At 45.9% G+C, this 24,785-nt stretch overlaps 2 protein-coding genes across 5 annotated transcripts in view; both read right to left on the bottom strand.

Moving 5' to 3' along the window:
- Positions 1-948: 948 nt before the first annotated feature.
- RNF227 (ring finger protein 227) lies at positions 949-5,631 on the bottom strand. Of its 2 annotated transcripts, XM_088656260.1 has the most exons (3): positions 3,507-5,631; positions 3,076-3,129; positions 949-2,306 (listed from the first exon to the last, which is right to left on the bottom strand). In XM_088656260.1, exons 1-2 carry the CDS (start codon positions 4,090-4,092, stop codon positions 3,107-3,109), a joined length of 609 nt encoding a protein of 202 aa, XP_088512386.1. In that variant the 5' UTR covers positions 4,093-5,631; the 3' UTR covers positions 949-2,306; positions 3,076-3,106. The 2 variants fall into 2 exon arrangements, with proteins under 2 accessions (XP_088512386.1, XP_034993127.1); XM_035137236.3 differs by lacking the exon at positions 3,076-3,129.
- Positions 5,632-21,063: 15,432 nt separating this feature from the next.
- KCNAB3 (potassium voltage-gated channel subfamily A regulatory beta subunit 3) overlaps positions 21,064-24,785 on the bottom strand; it is a 42,827-nt gene continuing 39,105 nt past the window's right edge. For all 3 annotated transcript variants that reach the window (XM_088656258.1, XM_088656257.1, XM_035136357.3), the window contains exon 14: positions 21,064-22,970. In XM_088656258.1, coding sequence (XP_088512384.1) covers positions 22,881-22,970 — 90 coding nt within the window. In that variant the 3' untranslated portion in view covers positions 21,064-22,880. The remainder of the gene's footprint in view (positions 22,971-24,785) is intronic.

Raw genomic sequence — 24,785 nt, 5'->3', positions numbered from 1 at the left:
ACCTTGAGAGCTTTAGGATGAAGGGCACTACCCGGCCTCAAGAGCTCACAAACCTTTTGGACCCTGAGCACCCTTTGACAACTGCCTTTCAGTTATTTTGGTCTACGACAGGCATGTCAAACCTGAGGCCCTCCAGATGTTTTGGACTACAATTCCCATCTTCCCCAACCACTGGTCCTGCTAGCTAGGGATCATGGGAGTTGTAGGCCAAAATAGCTGGAGGGCCGCATGTTTGACATGCCTGGTCTACAACCTGTATCAGTCCTGCCCATTTTCAAGGTTTTTGCTGCCATGTCAAAGCAGTGCTGATGCTAGATAACACTCAGTTCTTGCTTGGTTAGGAGGTGGGTCACTACATTCTGCTGACCCAAGACAAAGGCTTGTTTCAAGGCAGGGCTAGGCCCCCTAAATCAAGGGTCCCCAAACTAAGGCCTGGGGGCCGGATGCGGCCCAATCGTCTTCTAAATCCGGCCCGCGGACGGTCCGGGAATCAGCATATTTTTACATGAATAGAATGTGTCCTTTTATTTAAAATGCATCTCTGGGTTATTTGTGGGGCCTGCCTGGTGTTTTTACATGAGTAGAATGTGTCCTTTTATTTAAAATACATCTCTGGGTTATTTGTGGGGCATAGGAATCCGTTCATATTTTTTTTCAAAATATAGTCCGGCTCCCCACAAGGTCTGAGGGAGAGTGGACCGGCCCCCTGCTGAAAAAGTTTGCTGACCCCTGCCCTATATCAACAAAGGCCCATAAATCTTTTAGGTTGGTAAAATGATTCCCAAACAGTGTGCTGTGGAAAGGCTGGTAGTCTGTGGTCTGAGGGGTTTTGTTTGGCTGCTAAGGTTTGGAATTGAGGTGTAGGTCAGAATTCAACTGGTGACGTCCTTAACTGTTGTGTTTGGGACTAAGGGGCTTTTTACAAAACCAAAAAGATAACCACTAAAATAATAGTTCAACTCTTGGGTTTTTATTAAAATTAAATAAGTTACAATTGGCAAAACGGGGAAGAATTATAAATATGAAATTATTAAGTATGCCAAATACATTTCACAGAAATGCTTCTTAAAACAAACAAACAAACAAACAAACACTTAAATAATTTCCTTGTCAGGAAAAACACAGTATCTAGCTAGGAGAGGCCGACTGCCTCTTCTGATACTTTTCACATATGAGATTTCCAACATGGGAGAGCCTGCATAATCTGTTCTGTAGTTTGTAATGAATGCAGCAAAAGAAAATGGTATTGGTCAGAGGAAGCACAAGCCAAACCAACAGTCACAAGGATTATGAGCCCTGCTTGTAGCCTGGATGGTCTTCTCAAAGGACCTTTGGTCAAATAAACTTTTACTTCAGCTACTCATCTGATAAACTAAGAAACACCCTCAACTTTGTGTCAAAAACATGTTGCAACGGGGGGGGGGGGGAGATCCTTAGTAAGAACTGGATAATATACCAAAATATTTCCATGAAGTCATTTAACCAAATTTGTTAGGTATGCTGAGGGTAAAAAAAAGAAAGCCAAATATGAAAGATGTAGCTTGCAAGGCTGAAAACAAAATATACATACACATACACACAGGGATTGCAAGGCACGGTATTTCCACCCTCGATCTCTTCATACAATGGCACATGCTAAATTTTGTTAAAATGGCTACTTTGCAGTAGGAAAACAAAGTATTACAAGTGCCAAAAATATATGTTCAAATTGTAAGCCATCCAATTTTGGCTGCATCCATCCCATTTTTGCCAGAGTGCACATAGGAGGGTACTTTCAGAAATGTATGCCGCCTCAGTTTTTTTGAAAGGCACATAGACAATGGAAAACTTTCCATGGTTCAGAACCATGTTAAACAACCTATGTGCAAGATAAATTGACTGCAAGTCAGCCTTCAAGACACGGACTTAGTCCAGAAGAGATGTAATCTTGTATCACGTGACAGGCCATCCTCCACTTTCTGCTGCTATCTTCCACACTTTGCTCCAGAAGCTGTGAGGGGAGAAGGGATGAAAGAGTTGCTCTAGCTCTTCTTGGGTCATAAGGAATAGCACCTCCCTGAGCAGCATGGTGAAAATCTGTCGCATGGTAACCAGAAGAACAGGCATCACCTCAGTCATCCTGCACGTGCTGCAGGGAAAGGACACCCCATGGGTGGACAAGGGATGCTTCATCAAAGCCTTGAAGGTGCAAGCTGGCTACTCTTCTGATGTAGCAGGCTCATAAAAGCTTGTTGATTCCAAGCCAGCCACTTTTCAGATGATGTAGCAAGTCATGAGTGCCAAGTCCTTTATTTCAGGGCCATAGGCTGCACAGGAGAGAAAAAGAAAGCCACTGGTGTAAACTATAATTGGGGACCCATAAATATTTAAAACCGCTAATGCCAAAGCTTATGTCTGTCAGCACAAGCCTAATTCAGGAGCCTCATATTAAAGCAAGAAAGTGTTTCACCTGAACCACCATCCTCTGACCCAACTTTGCATCATGGAGGCAAGGGAAAGGAAGTGCTCAATCAAGGGACTGGCACACTCTTTTAAGAATATAGTTATAAGACGTTGGGGTACACTCCAGCCCCAGAGGGAGATGGGACTCATCTCCAATAACTCTTGTCTACCAAAATAAAAAAAATTCCTTCCTGTAGCACCTTAAGAGACCAACTAAGTTTGTCATTGGTATGAGCTTTCGTGTGCATGCACACCTCTTCAGATGCACTGAAACAGAAGTCACCAGACACATATATAGTGAGAGGGTGGGGATATATAGTGAGAGGGTGGGGAGGGGTATTACTCAGAAGGGTGGTGGGAATTCCAATACCTGGATTTTGGAAAAAAGCATTGACGTTTAACATACATAAACCCCGTGATGTCAATAAAATGGAGATTAAGGACACGGCCAGCAGGATTGCTTGCTTGCTCCAAACTGACACATCTTATAACCGTGCTTATAACCGCGCTGCCACTTAATTAAAGGAAACCTTGGCCAACTAATCCCATTTTAGTCAATCCATGAAATCTACATAAAGTTTCAAAGCAAGAAAGTTTCCTTTTTTAAAAAAAGAAGAAACAAACAAAACCCACAAGTCAGATGCAGGAGGCAGCAGGCAGCACCTCAGAAGGCCACGCGTGTTAAGTCTGTCAAAGCAAAAGCGAAGATGGCTTAAAAAGCAAGCATTTATGGCAACTGAAAGCTTTTGTGGAGAGGCCACGTTGCAGCAAAGTGTTACATCCACCACCCCAAACATGCATACACATCCCCCAAGGTGAGCAGCACTTCATGCACCTGGCAAGGCAGTCTCCTGTCAACAAGCGAGGCCTGCTAAGCCCTTCGAGCCTCCTGTGCTATTTATTCCTCCCACCCTTATGGGCTATTTGTTCCTCCCACTCCCTGTGGCTTTCTATTACTGTATTCTGTTTTAAAAAGCTTACTGAAAACAAATGTTTTACTAATACAGTAACGGTTAAAAAAATAATTCAGACCACGCCCCCTACGGCTAAGAAGAGGAACTCACGGTTGATTGGTGGTCTCCGCCTGGGGGGCACGGACCTGCTCCGGCCACGCCCTCTCCTGCTCCGCGCAGACGCATCGCTGTCCCCACTTCCTCCCTTCAGGAGTCTCTTTAGCGCCCTCCACAGGCGCCATTGGCCGGCCTCGGCGTCGCCGCCGTCCTCCTCCTCGTCGCCCTCCTTCTCCCCCAGGTGCTCCTCGGCCTTGCTCCCGCCGGCCCCTTGTTTCTCGAGGCGGACTACGCGCTGCCAGAGCTCGGCGTCGATGGGCGGCAGGACCAGGCGGCGGCGGCCGCCCCCGGTAAGGCCCGCACTCCCGCGCCTGACGCCGGCCACGAGGAAGTTGCCGCGCTCGCGCAGGGAGGTGACGGCGCGGCAGTAAGGGCACGTGACCTCCTCCCACCAGCCCTCGCGCGCCAGCTGGCACACGCAGGCGCTGCAAATCACGTGGCGGCAGCGGGAGGGCTTCCACGAGCCGTGCGCGCCCCCGAGGCGGCGCGGCGCGCGGCCGCAGCGATCGTAAGGCATGCAGCAGATGCCGCACTCCAGCTCCTCGGAGGCCCCGCCCTCTTCGCGCTCGTCCACGGCCATCCTCCGCTACCTCGACTTTAAACGGCCCCTTCCGCGCTGACCCGCGCGAGCCAGGCTTCGAACTGAAGGGCGCCTTTCGCCGGCTGCCTCTATATATAGACACGAGGAGAGCGTGTCCGGTCGCTTGGGTACACGCCCCTTTTGCTCTTTTCAGCCAATGCGGAGCTAGAGGGGCGGCGCGCGGCGAAAGGACACGCCTCCCCAGCCTCTTTCAAAGGGGGAAAAAGGCGGGAGAAAAGATGGGAGGCGGTTGGTGGGGGGCGGGGAGGGCAGGCGGGAGAGGCAACCGCTTGACTCAGGCAGAAATCCAACTGGTGAGGCTTCTTTGGTAAAGTGATGCAGAAAGAGCAGCTACACCAGTCTGATTTCTGTCTGCACCACGAAACTGAAAGGTGTGGCAACCCCGTTTCTTTACTTTTAGCATGCATTATTTTATCGTGGTTGTTTTATTTATATGTACAGTTTTAATTCCAATAATGTCCAGTTGATTTTCATTGTGTGTATGTGGTTTTCTTTAAAAAAAAAAAAACAAAACCACCCCGTGTTTTTATTTTATCTGTAAGACACATTGAATCCTCGTCAGGGAAAAATGAGGGGTATAGATGAATAAATAATCATCACAACCATCATCCCCATTAATAAAAATAATATTTATTCATTCATTCTATCCCACCTTTTTCCGAGAGTGGGGACTCAGTGCGACTTACAAAAAAATTAAAACAACACAGATTAAAATACAAAAAGCTAAAAATAAATATAAAAGATAATAGTTAACAAGTATTTAAACTTAAACATCAATGGGAACTGATATGGGAATTTCCAAAAATCCAGCTTTTCTGAAATTTGATATTCCAAGAAATTAATAAAATAACCGAACAACAATGGGAAGTCTCAAACCAGAATTAGCTTTATTAAATATATTTCAAGACAACAATCTGGATTTACATGATAATAAGCCGTTTTTAACAAGCGACAAGACGCAGCCAGACAATGGAAAGATATTTCTGGCACAACAATAAAACAATCAGTATAAAACAGTTAGCAGGACTCCGAGAGATTAACAAATAAACTACAGTTGACATGTGGACAGATCAAGAAAAATGGCTTTGTCTTGATGCCAATTAATTTCATAATTAATTTCATAATTTATGCCAGTATTCCAGGATAGGAACAATCCACCACATCAGCATTTGGCTCAATCTGGTTGATCTGTATGTAAATTTTAACATAAATTATTATCTTCACTTAACCCAATTCCCATGTTCACCAAATACCAACATTTTATATTGTCTCATCGGTGACATAAGAGGAAAAATGAGTATTACTCATACTTAATCTAAGCACAACCATAAGGCATTTAGCTACCAGTATGCAATGTTGACTGTTATCTGTTAACTCTGTTATATCCTGTTTGCCTTTTGTTTAAATCAATTTGCAAACTAAGAACATATACATTGACCACTAATAATGAACCATAAGTTGTAGTTGTTACAGTACTGCAAAAAAATTATGCTATTTTTGTTGTGATAAATGAATGATGGGACTGAGGCTTGGCCTGTTTATTATTTCTTATTCCTATGATTCTTGTTTATAAAACCTAGTAGAATTAAAACAATGTAAACACAAATCTATTAACTTACGGATAGCAAAAACAGCATAGCACTATTAAACTCCCTTTGCTTAAAAACAGCTCCCAAAAGCTTGTTGGAATAAAACAGTCTTCAGCTGCTGGCAGGAGCCCTCCCAGAACATTTAATAAGATAACTTCTTTTTTATCCTCCCCCCAGCAAATAAAACAGTACCGTATTTTAAAAGTACAAATGAAGCCTGGCACAAAAAGTACAATGCCTGGCAAAATTACCGTACTTTTTGTGTATAAGGCTAGGGTTTTTTTTACTTTAAGGTTAAAAATCTGGGGGCGTCTTAAACACAGATAGTACATATGCCCATTTTCTAAATTTGGGGTCCCCCAAAGTAGGGGGCGTCTTATACATGGGGGCATCTTATACTTTATACGGAAAAATACGGTATATCTAAATGTTGTGGGACTATAGGAACTGCCTTATAATTGTAGCCTGGGTCCATCTACCTCAGTATTGCCTACACCAGTGGTCCTCAACCCCCGGGCCACGGACCGGTACCGGTCCGTGGATCAATTGGTATCAGACCGCCCAAGGAACATTAAATACAATTAAATTAAAATTATTCAATCAAAACAATCTAAACAAAATATAAATAATCAACGCCCCCCCCTCGGCGGGCCACAAAACAATCAACGCCCCCCCCCTCAGCGGGCCGCAGTAAAATTATCAAACGTTGACTGGTCCGCGGCGATAAAAAGGTTGGGGAGCACTGGCCTACACTACTGGTACCTGGCAGCAGTTCAGGGTTTGAGGGGTTCTTTCCTGCCCATAATTTGGAAATGCTGAATGTTTAACATTGGGATTTCTATTTACACAGCAGGTGCTTTGTAGCCTGCAAGTACGGGAAATCTGAAGCTCACTTTATGTGTACATTGTAGAACTTATTTTATTAAACAACCAGCAGCTTGGGGGGAAATATCATTACTGTACATAAACAGAAGGATGTACTTTTAATCCTCTACGAATTCTGTTAGGTTTTTCATACAATGATGCATGTCACATGAGCACCAAAATATAGTGGGAACCTTAATGACAGTGGCAATTTTAATGTAATAACTGCTAAATGGCATTTGCACAATATGAATATGCCTACAGAAAAATAGTGGCTCATTAAAGTATAGCATGCAGCCGCAATGCCTAAGCATAATGTGTTTGCGTGAAGAAAGGGGAAAGCAGAAATTCAGTCTCGCCCCTCATGCATATGAAGATTTCTCATTCTTGAACAGGAATTGCTATGGCAGCATATGAATTATGCATTCAAAATCATGATGATTTATTTATAAATGTACACGTATGGATAGATGATGGCAGAACAATTAGTTTGCGCTATAATAAAAAAAAATCAATAAGTTCTTTAGAAAGTGAAAAAGAGCGGTTTAAAACCCGATTCACGGTACTTTCAACAAAGCACAGTTTGAAACAAATATGTCTTAAAAGGTCAGTTTTTTTTTTAAAAAGGGAGTATTTAAACAAAGATAGGGCCATATGTACTTTTTTCTTTTTTTTTAAGGGGGGGACCCCAAAGATCTGGTGCCTCTGATGACAAGGCTCTGTCTCTGGTGCCAGGCAGTCTGATAGATCTTGATTGTGGGCGTGCATGCAGCATCTCAGGGGCAATCTTTAAAGCCCAAGCAATTTCTGTAGGGGCAGGCAGTGCTTCCAATAGCCTGATCCCAAACTGCTAGTTTTAAAGATCAAGAGCCACCTAGGAGCAAGGCCATGGGGCTTGTATTTGCCCAGCCTGGACAGGTGAGGAAAGAAAGAAGATGGAGGGGCAGGTGAGTATAGCAAATAGTTGGGCTAGGTTTGGGGAGACTTTTTGCTGAATCAGGAAGTCTGGCTTACCTCTCAGGTTGTGAGAATAATGCAGGTGGGTAGGAAGTACCTGCGTTCAAAATTAGCCAGGTGCTAGTAGCACTTTTTGACAAGCAATCAGCCTTTTGCCACTGGGAGATGTCTGGGCTGCAGTCAGCTGGTTTGCCAGGCACTGTGGCAGCAAAAGACTCGCATTTTTTGCTGCCATGCAACCCTGCAGACCACCTGATTCGCCCGACAGCAAAGTAACAACAACAACAACAACAACAACAACAATAACTGTTGTTGTTGTTTTGCTCCCAGGCTGCTTGGTCTGGTAGCGTGGCAGCAAAAAAAAAGGCGCCTAGACATTTTGTTTTGGTACCCACAACCTAGGCCCCAGGAGCCACATGGCTCCTAGCTTTCTATCCCAGTTTCTAACACTGCCAAAGTACAGCCATGCATGGGACCCTAGGCTTTCTGAAGGTCAGGCAGAATAATAATAACAACCCCCTTTGTTATTTACAGTCTCTCCAAACCATGGAGCGCGGGGCTTTTTTTCAGCCCAAACTCACCACAATTCAGTTCCGGCACCCAGGTGGGCACCATTGCCATTATAAGAGAAAAAGGGAGGCATTCATGGTGAGTTCCCGCACCTCCTTTTCTGGAAAAATATCACTGTATATGCATATTAGTTATTGTTACTATTGCTTATTCAACTTCTATTCCACCCTTCACCCCGAAGGAGCCCAGGGCAGAGAACACATCAACCTTAAAAGCATTCTAAAATCACTCTTAAAGCTTTTTAAAATCAGTTGAAACATTATCTCAACCAGTGGTGTGTGTATGAAAGCTTATAAATATGCTAATCTTTAAATTGCCAGTAGGTTGCTGTTTCTTTGCTGCAACAGATTACCCACCTCCGAGGGCCTCCTGAGAGGGGAGCAGTGTGTGTGTGTGTGTGTAGTGTGTGTGTGTGTCTAGGGATATATTAAGATGGGGGGACTGCTCACTGCATTGGGTCCAGGCTGGCTCTTTGGCACTAAAGCACTGTGTAGTTGTTCAGTAGGCAGAGACATTGCACCGGGGAAAGCTTGTTGGGGAAACCCTCTGAGGTAATGGGAGAGTTTAATGTTTGTTGACCGCAAGTGCCGGAAATCCCCTTGCTCGAGCCAATTTTCGCCCTGGACAAATAAGATTTGCTGGAAAGGCAAACAAGATTTAACACTCGGTTGCTTTGGGTCTGTGCAATACTAGGATTGATGACTCTACCGGGGTCCCGTTTCCTGCTCTCATAGAGGATATGATAGAGAGGGCTAAATTTGCATTGGTCTTACTGTTGTATCTTAAGGGCCAAGAGTGTCAAAAACCTGCTCAATTGCCTGAGCATGAGTCATCCTGTTGGCGTGTCCGTCTGGGGCCTTGGCAGGGAGAGCTTTCTGATGAGGTCAGGGCTCCGGGTTCTTTGGCCGGCCATCCAGGAAGCCTCCCAGTGCCAGATTCTCCCTGCCAGGAGATGCAGAAAGCAGGATTTGAATTTTTTTTCGCCCCCAAGTATGGAGATAGCAGCTGTTTCCTGGTTGCTCCGTGTGTTGACTGAGCCTTCAACCAGAAATTACCCTTGGGGTTTTAACCTTGTGCAACAACGCACGTACACATGCAGCCGTCTCAGTCTGGAACACCCCCTTAGTCCTGACCCCATGGCATAGAGAGGGCATCACCCTGCCCTTCAATTGCATCCCATAGCCACCCCCCACGTCTGACCTCCCTGCACTGACAGTATTTGCATAGAAAGTTTTTTTTATTTAAAGCAACAGCTGGAATAAATATGTAGAGGTCTTCAATGGCAGTTAAAGTTGATGTTCAAGGGAAATTTCTGGCCTCTTAAATATGCTCACCTGTCAGAGGCCTCTTCATTTGTGGCCATTTTCACTACCACGTTCCCTTGTGTTGTGTTACTTTTCTACCCACAATTGACTCCAATTTTGTTACTAATGCCATTTGCAGAAGGATCTGCTCACCCAGTTGAAGTGTATAGAAAGGGCATTTTCCTACAACACCCATTCCCACCACCTAAGCTGGTGTGAGGCAACATTTTTGAGTGGGTGAGTGATCACAAAGCTATGCCAGGTGGAATAAGTCATCCCAAGCATTCCCTTCTTCGCTGAGAAGGTCCCATGCTTTGTGAGGTGTTAGGGTAAGGCTGGCAACCACATCCTTTGCTCGCGCTGGTGAATTATGAGATATGATTCCTGTTGAGCAGCACCGTTCGTGATATACATCAGCTTTCACCAGCCTTCAGGTGTTTTGGACTACAACTCCTATTAGCCATATGCCAGCTGGGACTGATGGGAGTTGTAGTCCAAAACACCCAATGGACTCCAGGCTGGCAAATGCTGATCTAGAGGGCAGATGGGGGTCGGGGGAAATGACTGTGGGGGGGGGGAGCCATCTACTTTGGTTTTTTCCGATGTTTATATTTTTAACACTGAGCTAGAATTCATTTGCAAGTTTGATTCTATTTGTTTGGGGCTCAGTTGAGACCAGGGTTTCTGCTATCACTTTAGATGTTATAGAGCTAGCTAGAAAGACTGGGTTATCACCAGTTAGCATTGTGAACAATTACTGTTCATGAGCTTTGCATGGAAATGTCTCAAGCTGTAGTACGTCTTGTATTTCAAAGCTGCTTGTCCCCACTGCTGGAATCACAGAATCATAGAATTGTAGAGTTGTAAGGGACTCGAGGGTCATCTAGTCCAACCCCCTGCAATGTAGGAATCTCAACTAAAGCATCCATGACAGATGGCCATCCAACCTCTGCTTAAAAACCTTCAGTGAAGGAGAGTCCACCACTTTCCAAGGGAGTCCGTTCCACTGTCAAACAGCTCAAAGAAACTCTGTGATCACTAAAAGTCAGCATGGGTTTCTGAAAAATAAGTCATGTCAGACTAATCTGATCTCATTTTTTGACAGAATTACAAGCCTGGTAGATGAAGGGAACGCTGTGGATGTAGCCTATCTTGATTTCAGCAAGGCCTTTGACAAGGTGCCCCATGATATTCTTGTAAGGAAGCTGGTAAAATGTGGGCTAGACAATGCTACCATTCAGTGGATTTGTAACTGGCTTACTGACCGAACCCAAAGGGTGCTCATCAATGGCTCCTCCTCATCCTGGAGAGTAGTGACTAGTGGGGTGCCACAGGGTTCTGTCTTGGGCCCAGTCTTATTCAACATCTTTATCAATGACTTGGATGATGGGCTTGAGGGCATCCTGAGCAAGTTTGCAGACGACACCAAATTGGGAGCGGTGGCTAATACCCCAGAGGACAGGATCACACTTCAAAATGACCTTAACAGATTAGACAGCTGGGCCAAAGCAAACAAGATGAATTTTAACAAGGAGAAATGTAAGGTACTACACTTGGGCAGAAAAAATGAAAGGCACAAATACAGGATGGGAGACACCTGGCTTGAGAGCAGTACATGTGAAAAGGATCTAGGAGTCTTGGTAGACCACAAACTTGATATGAGTCAACAGTGTGATGCAGCAGCTAAAAAAGCCAATGCAATTCTGGGTTGCATCAATAGGAGTATAGCATCTAGATCTAGGGAAGTAATAGTACCACTGTATTCTGCTCTGGTCAGACCTCACCTGGAGTACTGTGTCCAGTTCTGGGCACCACAGTTCAAGAAGGATACTGACAAGCTGGAACGTGTCCAGAAGAGGGCAACCAAAATGGTCAAAGGCCTGGAAACGATGCCTTATGAGGAACGGCTTAGGGAGCTGGGTATGTTTAGCCTGGAGAAGAGAAGGTTAAGGGGTGATATGATAGCCATGTTCAAATATATGAAAGGATGTCATATGGAGGAGGGAGAAAGATTGTTTTCTGCTGCTCCAGAGAAGCGGACACGGAGCAATGGATTCAAACTTCAGATTCCACCTAAACATTAGGAAGAACTTCCTGACAGTAAGAGCTGTTCGGCAGTGGAATTTGCTACCAAGGAGTGTGGTGGAGTCTCCTTCTTTAGAGGTCTGTAAGCAGAGGCTTGACAGGCATATGTCAAGAATGCTTTGATGGTGTTTCCTGCTTGGCAGGGGGTTGGACTGGATGGCCCTTGTGGTCTCTTCCAACTCTATGATTCTATGATTCTATGATTCTTGCTGTCAGAAAGTTATTCCTAATGTTTAGTCAGAATTTTATTTCTTGTAACTTGCATCCATTGGTATGGCTCCTACCCTCAAGAGCAGGAGAAAACATGCTTGCTCCATCTTCCATGTGACAGGTCTTTGGATATTTGAAGATGGCTATGATATCTCCTCTCAGTCTTCTCTTTTCCAAGCTAAACATACCCTAGGTCCCTCAGTCTTCCAGCTGACAATAACACTTCATGCATTTGACAGAGTGGGATCTAGTCCATGAAAGCCAGTGCCACAATAAATCTTGCTCTTGATTTCGTGAACAATCAGCTAGTCTTTTGGGGGCTTGTACTAGGCGCGGGTGGCACTGGTCTAAACCACTGAGCCTAGGGCTTGCCGATCAGAAGGTCGGCGGTTCGAATCCCTGCAACAGGGTGAGCTCCCATTGCTCAGTCCCTGCTACTGCCAACCTAGCAGTTCGAAAGCACTTCAAAGTGCAAGTAGATAAATAGGTACTGCTCCGGCGGGAAGGTAAACGGCGTTTCCGTGCGCTGCTTTGGTTTGCCAGAAGTGGCTTAGTCATGCTGGCCACATGACCTGGAAGCTGTACGCCGGCTCCCTCGGCCAATAATGCGAGATGAGCGCGCAAGCCGAGAGTCATCTGCGACTGGACCTAATGGTCAGGGGTCCCTTTACCTTTACTAGGCGCTGTACAGAGGCATAGCTGTTCCCAACTGGAGGTCCTCTCCAGACCCATTTGGGATGATAGTGGATCTGGGTGTTATGACTCCCTTCCTTGCCCGCAGAAGCAACGTCTCCCAGATAAACAGGAAGCCATCAAACCGGTTGAGGACAGAAGCTCATGCAAATTTCATTCTTGGCAGATGGAACGATCTCTGACAACACCTGGCTATCACAAGGGAATTTGAAATAGCTGGGAATGGCTGAGTCTGACAAAATTGCCTTTGCATGAAACACCAGTCAGGATGAAGTAAAAAGTAAATATGCTATCTTTCAGGTTCACAGAAGTCTCAAGAGCCTAGCTTGATGGTTGTGAACATTAATGTTATATTTCAGCAAAGATCGGAGACTAGTGGAGAAATCCAATCCCACAAATTTCTGCGACTTTCCACCCTCATTCACACTGGGGGTGTACAGTGAAGGGAAAGGAGCAGATCGCAGGAATTTGAATGGTCTATTTTTCAATTTCCATCTGCACCTTTGACTTCTGTTCTTTAGGTAACTAATATGACCTGCAACAAAATGTTGCAGTGTGAGGAGTGCTCCTGTCCAGGTTCCCACCCCATTAGCTAGTCATGTCCTATTCCAGAATACTCCATTCCATTTGTTGCCCCTCCAGTTAGCCTGCATACCCTGGCACTGAGCATACTTTTTCTTCATTGATCTGGGGTTGTTGTTTTTCTTGCCCTCCGTCACATTTAAGCTTTTCTGCCCCCTCAATATTATTGTGGGTTTGCGGGGTGTGTGTGTGTGTGTCAATCTGGACAATGCCCTGAGTGACTGTTATCCAAAGGAAACCAATCCCTGGATAAGCGCTGAAACCCTGCAGTCTCTCACCACTCAGAGATTGGGGTTGGGCATTACAATATTTTTTGTACTTCTGCAAACTTCACCTCCTGGCAAATAGAAGGGGAAGAAATGGAGGCAGTGAGAAATTTTACTTTCTTGGGCTCCTTGATCACTGCAGATGGTGACAACAGTCACGAAATTAAAAGACGCCTGCTTCTTGGGAGAAAAGCAATGACAAACCTAGACAGCATCTTAAAAAGCAGAGACATCACCTTGCCGACAAAGGTCCGTATAGTTAAAGCTATGGTTTTCCCAGTAGTGATGTATGGAAGTGAGAGCTGGACCATAAAGAAGGCTGATCGCCGAAGAATTGATGCTTTTGAATTATGGTGCTGGAGGAGACTCTTGAGAGTCCCATGGACTGCAAGAAGAACAAACCTATCCATTCTGAAGGAAATCAGCCCTGAGTGCTCACTGGAAGGACAGATCCTGAAGCTGAGGCTCCAAGACTTTGGCCACCTCATGAGAAGAGAAGACTCCCTGGAAAAGACCCTGATGTTGGGAAAGATGGAGGGCACAAGGAGAAGGGGATGACAGAGGATGAGATGGTTGGACAGTGTTCTCGAAGCTACGAACATAAGTTTGACCAAACTGCGGGAGGCAGTGGAAGACAGGAGTGCCTGGCGTGCTGTGGTCCATGGGGTCACGAAGAGTCGGACATGACTAAACAACTAAACAACAACAACAAACTTCTGCAAGCCTGACCCTGCTTATATACGTCCCTCTTGTGAGCGTGGATGATGCTGTTTTGGCTACATTAAGCAACCACTTTTGGAGAATGAGTTTGCTGCCAAGCCTGCAGAATTATTGCAAGAGCCTGAGGTGTGATACTAGGTCAGCGATGTGCAATTCTCCTGGCCTCACAGGGCCTCGCCTTTGTTGCCATCCTTCCAGGACTGAGTTGCTTGTTGCTGCTGTTGCCTCGCCTTCCTTGCATGATCTCACGTTTGCTCTGAACCAAGGCTTTCCAAAGCTTCCTCCTTTGCCCTCCCCTTCCTGCTTTCTTGATTCATTCCCAGCTGCAGAGTGAATCCACTGATTCAGTTTGTTCACTTAAGGATACGGAGAGAGAATTGGCAGGAGCCGAGGGCAGGGAGCCGCCAACTGCAACTGCCACTGCTGCAGATTGCATGAGTCAGCCTCTTTCTAAATAGTGAGAGTGGCGTTATAAGTTCTGGGTTGGCAAATCAGTACATGCTAATCCTAAAATACCAACAACAACAATCCTTACCATTTATTGAGTGCTCTGTACACTTCACGTACATTACCTCTGTAATCTTTCTAACAACTCTATAAAGCACGTCTGTATTATTAGCCTATATTGCGCTTGCGTGTGTGTGTGTGTGCGCGCACACACACACACACACACACACACATATACAGTCAGCCACTCCAACCCCAGGTCTTGCCATCCCTCGCAGGATAAGAGAACTACGTATAGAATGTGGCGTTCAGGTTGGCCAGACCCCAACAATGGGATTATCTTTCCCAGAAGATTTACCCAAGGCAAGGCATGAACCTCTGCTGGGAGAGTATTAAGATTTCCAATGGCCAGAGCCATTTGACAGTGGAACAGACTCCCTGGGAAGGCGGTGGACTCTCCTAAGGAGAGCTGGATGGCCACCTGTCATGGATTCTTTAGTTGAGATTGCTGCATTGCAGGGGGTTGGACTGGATGACCCTCGGGGTCCCTTCCAACTCTAATTCTATGAACTTGCATGTGAGTGAAAGCATATACAGATATGGCTGGGAATCATGTTGAGCGATTTGTCGCTTCCTGGTTCACGCTGCGAAGCTATTTTAGACATTACTGGGGATGGAAGAGAGAGTTGCCCATTGATATGAAGACTAAGCATGTTCAATGGGCACAAACTGCTGTCAGGGTGGTAGTGGTGGTGTACGTGGAACCCCGAACAGAAGCACTTCACACTGCAACACTTTGTTGCAGGGCCCCCTCCATGAGTGATGCGCCCGCCCGCCCGCCCACACAGTCTGATTAAAGGACACCTCAGTTGACCCAAAGCATTTTTAATCTGACTGATGAAGCAATTCGACGTTACAACCCTATACCTGTACTGAATTCTTCAGGTGAAGAAATCAGATTTTACAAACTGTGTAACTGGGATCCGCTTGCTTGCTCGATGGGGTCCCATAAATGACACTGGCTTAATCTATGACAGGAGCGTAGCCTATTGTGTGCCGCTTGCTTTGTTGGTGAGGGATGCTCGTAAGCCTGGTAATTGTAGGCGCTGTCTGCTCCTTCCAACAATGCAAGCTGATTGACAACTCAAGTTGCAATTGCCGCAGGATTTTTGCAGGGAAGGCTGGCCAGCCACGTTTCCATCGCTTGCCTTGCCCTGGTGAAAAGGAAACCAGACAGGAAGCACGATGTATATGCTTGATGGGCTCAACTCTCCCCATAACGAGAATGGTCATAGGTCTAAAAAGATGGGCACCTTTTACTGTGTGTTTTTCATTTGAGTCGATGCAAAGATTCCCCCTCCTCAGACTGCGGTGCTCCTGTCTCAACCTGCACCTCATGCAGGCAGCAGCGGTGAAACTTCTCATGTGCCAAAGGCACTTGGGTTTGTGACTCGCTAATCTCTTGGCTAATAACAGAGAAGGTAATTGATAAGCTATTTCCTCTTGAATAATCTAATTGCACAGCTGAGAGGAAGCACCGGTTCCCCCAGGATACCGTGGCACATGGACCAACGCCACTTGGTAAGTGTTTGAAGGACTTATCACAGCATGAACATGCTTGTGCTCCCCAAGGCAGAGCATCACCTCCAAGAGCCAGGGACAAAGAGCTGTAGCTCACTGGTACAAGCTCCTGCTTTGTGGGCAAATGGTCCCAAGTACAGCTAACAGCATCTCCATAGAATCATAGAACTGTGCAGTTGGAAGGTACCCCCCCCGAGGATCATCTAGTCCAGCCCCCTGAAAATCAGGAACCACAATTCAGGAATTCCTGAGAGAGGGGCACCAAGCCTCTGTTTAAAAACCTCCAAGGAAGGAGAGTCCATGACCTTCCGAAGGACCCATTCCACTGTTGAATAGCTCATATCGTCAGAAAGTTCTTCCTAATGCTTCTTATTAATCATTTAATTGCACCCCACCTTTTTGCCTGGCAGGGACTCAAGGTGGCTTATGGATAAAAATAAGAACAGCTACAAACATAGGGGGGAAACCCAATCATTATAAACAAACACTAAAACTATATATATACATTTAAAAATCTATTAAAACCATAACAAATAATTACAATAAAAACAGCACAGCACCAGCCCTTTCATTAAAAGTCAGTTCCCAAAAGCCTGTTGGAACAGGAAAGTCTTCTGCTGGCTCAAGGACAGCAAGGAGTGAGTGAGCCAGTCTGGCTTCTCTAGGCAGGGAGTTCCAAAGTTGCCTGGGAGCAGCCACCACTGAGGAGGTCCTCTCCATAGCTGCCAAGTTTTCCCTTTTCTCGCGAGGAAGCCTATTCAACATAAGGGAATTTCCCTTAAAAAAAAGGGAGAACTTGGCAGCTATGGTCCTCTCCCACGTCCCCACCAAGCATCCCTGTGGAGAAGCACTGAGAGAAGATCTCAGAGCCTGGGCAGGCTCATATGAGGGAATACCTTTCTCACCCTGATCTGGCCACAGTGATCCATGCGATGGTCACCTCCAGGCTTGATGACTGTAATTCGCTCTACGCGGGGCTGCCCTTGAAGCTGACTTAGAAACTCCAGCGGGTGCAGAATGACTCCTTATGGGGTCCTTGTCGCAGGATCAGATTCATCCAGTGCTTTACCAGCTGCACTGGCTCCCGGTGGAGGACAGGGTCAGGTTTAAAGTGCTGGTTTTGACCTTTAAAGCCCTATGCAGCCTGGGACCCTCATACCTACAGGACCGCATCTCCTGGTATGCCCCGCAGAGGACCTTAAGGTCCGTAATTAACAGCACTTTGGAAGTCCCGAGCCCCAAGGAGGTTAGATTTCAGCTCTGGCCCTGGCCTAGTGGAACGCCCTACGGCAGGAGATCAGGGCCCTGCGGGATTTGACATCTTTCCGCAGGGCCTGCAAGATGGAGCTGTTCTGCCTGGCCTTTGGGCTGGTCTCAGTCTAACCCCCCACCCCATTTTTTTTTTTGGATGGAACCCCTTATATGGGATTTTGTATATAAATTTTCCCTCGGCTCTTTTTGCTGGCCCATGTAGGACCAGCATGTTGGCCCTGGTGAATATTTGACGTTTTCTCCCCTTATAGCTACCACTAAAACGAGGCTGCATTTTAAACTGTATTCTAACATATATTTCAATCAACTTTTTTGTTTTTTGTTTTGTTTTTAAAAAATGTTTTTACTGTATTTATATTCAGTGTTAGCCGCTCTGAGCCCGGTCTTGGCCGGGGAGGGCGGGGTATAAATTATTATTATTATTATTATTATTATTATTATTATTATTATTAATTTCAGATACAGTAGCCGTATAGCGCTTTATTGGTCATAGCCAGCACTTTGAATTGTGCCTGGAAACACCAGTGGAAATGTTCTAGCAAGGGAGTGGCCTGCTTGCTAGAACCAGCCGCAGTCAACAATCTGGGCCAGCTGAAGTTTCTGAGCATGTTCCAAAGGCAGCCCCATGTAGAGCGCACTACAGTAATCAAATGGGAGGTGACTAAGGTTTGTGCCACTGTGGCATAATTTCCTTTGAATGTCATTTGAATTCTTCAGTCCAGGTCCTACCGTCTGGAGCAGCAGAAAACAACTAGAGATGTGAAGGCAGCTATCGTATCTCCTCTCTTCCAGGCTAAACATACCCAGATCCCTCAGCTGTTCCTGATAAGTCTTGGGTTTCCAGACCCTTCAACATCCTGGTCACCCTCCTCTGCCCACCTTCCTCCTTGTCAACATCCTTCTGAAACTAGGATGCCCAGAACTGGACACAGGACTCCAGGTATGGTCTGGCCAAGGCAAAACAGAGCAGAACTATTATTGGGAAGCATGCCTGCTTGAAAGGAGCTACCAAGCAGCATAGGCATGGATCCAGCAGTGGTTAAGACAGCTTCCTCATACATTAGGTTTCATAGGAATCATAGGATTGGAGAGTTGGAATGGTCACCAAGGGTCAACAATCCAACCCCATGCAATGCAGGAATGTTTTGCCCATTGTGGGGCTCTAACCCACGATTAAGAGTTTCAAACATGTACATTTTGTTGCATGCTACCCCGATCTCTGAGCAGGGTCCTGCTTCCTTGGAACGAAGCTTATCAGAGACTAGGATGATAATAAATAATAATTTTATTCATATTTATTCATATTTATTCATATGCTGCCCATCTGACTGGGGTGCCCCAGCCACTCTGGGCAGCTCCCAACAAAATATTAAAAACACAATAAAACAATGCAAGCAAGCGTGAGCGCCATGCTCTTGTCGCCCACCACACAGCGAGTGTCTGGCCAAGTGTTTGCTGTGTTTCATTTCCAAATCAGATAGCGTGGACCTAAGAACAATGCATTATCAAACACAGACACACAAACTCAGTGGTAGAATCACAGAATTGTAGAGTTGGAACGGATCGCAACTAGTAATCCAACCCCCTGCAATGCAATAAACGTTGGCCCAAAGTGGGGCTTGAACCCCTGACCCTGAGGTTAAGTGTCTCATGCTAAATGGTCAGGGGATGAGGTCCAACATAGTATAGCGAGTGGCTGAGTGTTGAACTTGGAGCTGGGAAGGCCCGGGTTCAAATCCCCATTCAGCCATGAACCTCACTAAATAAATAAGTGATGGGGAGTTGGGAGTCCAGCAACACCTAGAGAGACTCAAGCTTTGTCACACCGGGCAGAGATCTCTCTGTCACTCCCCCTGCACTGTTTTCCAGGTATAGATGCCTGTGGCTGATTGTTGTCATGACAATATGAGCATTTTAAGACAGAACATTGCTGAACGGTGGAGTCTTATTCCCCTTCCAAATCCTCTTCTCAAAGCATCTCATCGATCGCAAGAACAAGCATCACAAAACACCAAGCAAGACCAGGTCTGTTGCTTCATGTATTCTTTAATATTTCAATATTTCAAGTATCTCTCCCCGCCCCCACCCCACCGTCCAAACACACACACACACCCCAAAAGAAGAAAAGGGGCAAAAAAGAACCTCTTTAAAAGCCACGTGCCCATTCTACTTATATCAAGCATTTTAAAAAAATCCCTGCAAGGTGGTCTCTGCAGGGGGACTGCTTTTTAGTAGAAATAGCTCTTTTCTCTCTCCTTTAGGGGGAAAGGGGCAATTTGTGCACAGGCCTGCAATGCCTCTGCTGCGCTGCAGAGGGAGCTGCTCTCCCTTGGAACGAGCTCTGCGCTTTGAAATCTTTCAGGGCTTTTTTTGCCTAGCCCCCTTCCCTTTACGGATCCAAAAGAACATTATCGAAAGGCGGCTAAATATTACTAGATTCACGCACAGAGAAACACCTTGTACAACCTAGTCAGATCTGGGGACAGGAGCCCAGGAGTCCAGCTCCCAGGCAAAACTGACCTGAACCCCATTTTGCCTTTTAAAAATACCTGCCTGTCGGTTTGGAAAACTCTTCTAAAAATTGAATACCGGTATATTCAGTCCCCCCCTCCCCCACCCACCCTGACACAGGTTTCCTATGCAGTTTCTAAACAGATTCCTTGCACCTGAGCTTTTGTGGGGTACAAATCTGGGCTACAAGCAGATAGAATCTTAAAAACGTTAAGAATTGTAGGGTTGGAAAGGGAACCGCAGCTAAAGAATCTCTGACTGCCAGCAATCCAACCTCTTGTTTAAAAACCTCCAGTGAAGGAGAGCCCACCGATATAAAGATTATACATATACTTAATTATATTAATGTTTCATAGTAATATTTTTAATTTAAACCCTCCCCCCCAATGTTTTTAGCTGTTCTTATTTTATCTGTAAGCTGCCTCAAGTCCCTGTCGGGGTAAAAGGCAGGGTATAAATAGATATATAACAAGATATGTTCAAAGCCTTTAAAGATTGTAGTGTGACATAGTGGTTAAAGTGTCAGACTTGGACCTGGGAGACCAGGTTTCAAATTCCCACTCTGTCATGAAGATTATAGGGTGTTGATCTTGGGCTGCCTTCTTCTCTCCATTGCAGGGTTGTTGTGGGGATTAAATGAGGAAGGGGAGGAGACCCGCATAAACCACCTCGAGCTCCCTGCAGAATAACAGGTGTGCCATAAATAATAGAATTGGGAGCACGAGGGTCATCTAGTCTAACCCCATGCGATGCAGGGATCTTTCGCCCAATGTGGGACCCAAACCCGTGACCCTGAGATTAAGAGTCTCACGCTCTACTGACTGAGCTATCCCTTGGTGGACAATGCAATAAAGAAAGCTGAGGAATGATCTGAGGAACCGAGAGGGGTGTGCGTGGGTGCCATCTTAGAAATCCCAAGCAGCCTCAGTTCTGGCCTGCAGACCCACCCCAACCCCCTGCAGAGACTCCTGGAAGCGACAGAAGTGCTACTCTAGAGTAAAACTCGAAGCAAGACTCATTCTCGACAGAGAAAATATATATATTATATACACAGCATCGTATAATTTAATTTTTGCAGCCAGTGCGAGGGGGACAGGTGCCACAGTGGCCCTGCCCTGGAAGCGCAGCAGATTCAAAGCAATGAGTTGTGCAAAAAAAGGGGTGTCACAGGGCTCCCCCAGGAGCAAGGGAGTTCAGGGGGGGACTTGGTTGCTAGCTTTCCTCTCTCCCCACTGCCCCAAGGTGACCCTTTGACCCTGAGGACGCTTTTTTTTTGACGCTTTTTTTCAATATATTATTGCTTTAAGAAGAGATGGCTCTTTCCCTAGTGGAGGGTGAATATGGAATTCTGTTTAAAAAATGAAATGCAAAAGAGAGAGAGAGAGAGATTAAGTCAGAACCAAAGTGATAAGGCAGCCTCCACCTCCGCGACAAAACGGGAAGGTTTGGTGGTGTCGGCCTCTGGGGAGGAAATTCATGGCAAAATGAAAAACCACAGAGGGAAACTGAGGGGGAAGGAGAGAGAAATGTCTTTTTCTCTCTCTCTTCTCAGCCATCTGCTTCTGCTGCTCCTGAGGAGCAGGAAGGGAGCCAGTTTTGCTTTCCTGCCAAAAGTAACAGGGGGGATTTGTAATGGCATTTTGTGAGGAGAATAGCTGCAAATTAGATAAAGGATTAGGCGAAACCAAATAAAGACATTACGAATTACGCTTTGGGGCAGCTGAGTGGAGCTTGCGGGCAAAATGGCTTTTGCTTGCCCAAAGGGCTGATCTGCCCGACAACCATGAATTTTGGGCCTTCTTAGCCCCCCAAAATGGAGGAACGTAATCCTCTCCACTCGGTGAGAAAGGGGAAGCGGGTTCTGGCAATGATTTTGCACTGCAGAAACGTCCCTCCCTTTCCCCACTCCCTCCGTGGAAAATAAAAATAAAAATCCATGACTAGCCCAAGTTAAGCATACGAACTGATGGACAAATTTGTCTTTCAAAAAGTCCTAGCCCCCCTTGTCCTCAAAATGTAGGATTTGTATTATTTTCCCTGGGGGAATAAACCTTAAATGTTTAGGAATGGAAAGACGGTGAAGGGAGAAGGTTGTGTTGGAGAGGCAAGGCAATATTTTTTTGGGGGGGGGAAATGGAAATAAGAGCTGGGAAGGGGAAGAAAGCTGATATTTGTATCTGAAAAAGGACTCTAGAAAGGTTACATTTGAAAAATTGGGGTGAAGGGCACTGTCCCTTCACAATATCCCCACCAGAGACAGGGGCACGGAGGGTCCCTCTACTTCTCCCTCAGTTTATAGGGACTATCTGAGCTATGTCCTCACTGGGGCCTTCACACAAGGCCAGCCTAAGACATTTCAGTGCCTGAGGCAGGAAATACAAAATGGCGCCCCTCCCGCTCATGCGCAGCTCCCATTCATTTCGCCGAGAGGACTTCCCACTGGGTCGTGCACACGATGGCTCCTCTGCGGTCCCTCAAAACATCATAAAACCCACAAATGAAGGTGGTGCGGTGCCCCCCCCAACGAAAGCACAAGATGCTGAGGAGAAAAGTAAAAAAAGTACAGTAAATGGAATGACTCATTACGCAAGACGGGACTTTGGTCGGCGAGGGTAAATATGTACTAAGGATGCTCAATTGTTATCATACACCAGCTGTGTGCTTATTTTTCCCACTCCCCCCCATGTTGCCTCGTTGCACTGTGCCCGCTCCTTGTTTAAAAACCAGGCGTATTGATATGGGAAAGAGAGGCAAAGCGGCCGGCAGTTCCGGCGCTAGTGGGAGGCGGTGCCTCTTACCCGCCAGTCCCATAGCTGGGTTGCTCATGCCTTATTATTTGTACTGTAATCTAAGCAGACGGCTGCAGGGGGGCCAGCGCTAACCCGCCGGCACCCTCCCACTTCGCCCGCCGTGGAAGTATACGGTTATTTGGTTCTCATGCGCGAAGCGGCTCCTCGTTGCCCACCCCCGCCAAGTTGAGAGGCGGCAGCTGGTGGGAGAGCATGTGGGGCAGGGAGGGGTAGGTAGGTAGAGCCAGGAGCCCACCAGAGGAGGAGCAGGAGGCGATGCAGTCCTTTGGGACAACAGCGTGCAAAGTCCCGGGCGCCAATGTGTCCCTACGCCCGGGACTCTTTTTTTGCATTGGGCTTGTTGCCCAGGAGCGCATCAATTTCCTGGACGACCTGGGGTGTCAGCTGGGTCAGGACCTGCGGAGAGAAAGAGAGGGGCTGCATGACTGAGGAGGAAGGGCTTCCGCCATGGTGGCACCCATATTTGAATTGTGGACTCTGTTTTACATCTCGTTATTATTGTGAGCTTCCCCTAACCCTCAAATATTTTCTTGTTTCCGATGATTTAAACAAGAAGCAATTTCACACACACCCCGCCACACACTCAAAAGCACCAAATGCCTGTTTAATGACATTTAACTTTTAAGTCATTTCAGTTCTTAAACAAAGGTATTGTTCCATAAATTTATTGCCACATGATCTCAGAGACCTATAGCCATGCTGTGTATGGAATAAAAATATAAAACGTAGGATGGATCTAGACCCAGTGCTTTTGTTTCTGGGGGTACACAGGGGTATGCATACCCCTAAACATTTTGTGAATCTAAGTTTGGCCTCATTGAGGGGGCAGTATTTCAAATATGAGTAGGAAAATGAGAGTACTGTACTCCTAAAAAAAATTTTTAAAGAAAAAAAGCACTGTCTAGACCAGGCACCCCCAAACTCCGGCCCTCCAGATGTTTTGGACTACAATTCCCATCATCCCTGACCACTGGTCCTGTTAGCTAGGGATCATGGGAGTTGTAGGCCAAAACATCTGGAGGGCCGCAGTTTGGGGATGTCTGGTCTAGACCCATCAAACAAGCGTTTCAATTAAACGTGTTGCAAACTTTGTATAAGAAATCGGGTTAGCAAAAATGGAACTCCACAGTGCCATCTGGTGTCAGAGCGTTAGAATGCATAAACAATGCATACAAAGCGTTTTTTCTTTGCCAATGTAGCCGAGTCCCATGCCAGGTTGTTTAAAATTATCGCTGTGATTTTAATTTGAAGTTCTTTTGAAAATTAAGAGGTATGTAAGCTTTCAAAATAAGTAGGGAAATAGAGTGAGCCAGCATTTTGATAAGCTGGCTCATATATCTGTCAAATGCAACACAAAGGCCAGGGGAAACCAAAAATTTTAAAAGAGCTGCAGGGTGTCCCAGTTTTCATCTCTGTGCATCCCTCTCTTGTGCCCCACCTTTTTAACCACCACTTTTTCTGAGGGCTTTAAAAAAAAGTGGATAAATGTCCATTCTTCCCCACGATCACTTTTCTCCATTAAAAAAAATTAATAATCTGTATAATCTCTGGCTACGGGTACATTTGGCCAAAAAAAAATTATGGAAATTTAATAGGAGGGGGAAATGCAGTTGCCCCTGCTCCCCACCCACTTGTCTCCACATTTCTTTTTTTAAAATTTGAAATGAATATTGTAAAGCCACCGAGCTGGTATGCACAATGTGGAGAAAATCGAGAAGTAATTCTTCTCTTCCTCTTTCCAGACTGTGGCTACTTTGTGGGTGGGATTTGATCATAAACCCGCAAATTTAGGTTGTGCAGTTGAAAACGCACGATTAAACTCAGCCAAACAAGAAACCACAGGCTTTTTGTGGTAAGGAAACTGACAAGAAAATTCACTGGGAGTTGAGCACAGCAATTGCTCAATGAACAGCGGGCATCGTATAACCATTGTGCACACTTTGTGGGGGGAAATAGGGGTGAATGCTCAATAAACAGGCCTCCTGGAAGAGCCCCAGTTGGCAGGAGATTCAAGGGAGATGAGAGGTAAAAGCAGGATTAATTTATGACATTCGCTGCTGCAAGCTTAGATTGCTTTTAAGAGGAGACAAAGAGGAATTCATGAAGGAGAAGAGGTCTATCAATGGCTGTTAGGCAGGATCGCTCTATGGAACGCCTCCAAAAACCCAGGATGAGGTTTTATTTTATTACTTGCCCTTCACCCTAAGATCC

Source organism: Zootoca vivipara, chromosome 12 (genome assembly GCF_965207765.1).
Source record: "Zootoca vivipara chromosome 12, rZooViv2.hap1.1, whole genome shotgun sequence".
Taxonomy (NCBI): Eukaryota; Metazoa; Chordata; class Lepidosauria; order Squamata; family Lacertidae; genus Zootoca; species Zootoca vivipara.
Note: the sequence above shows the minus strand (reverse complement) of the source record. Positions and strands in the feature narration are given on the sequence as shown.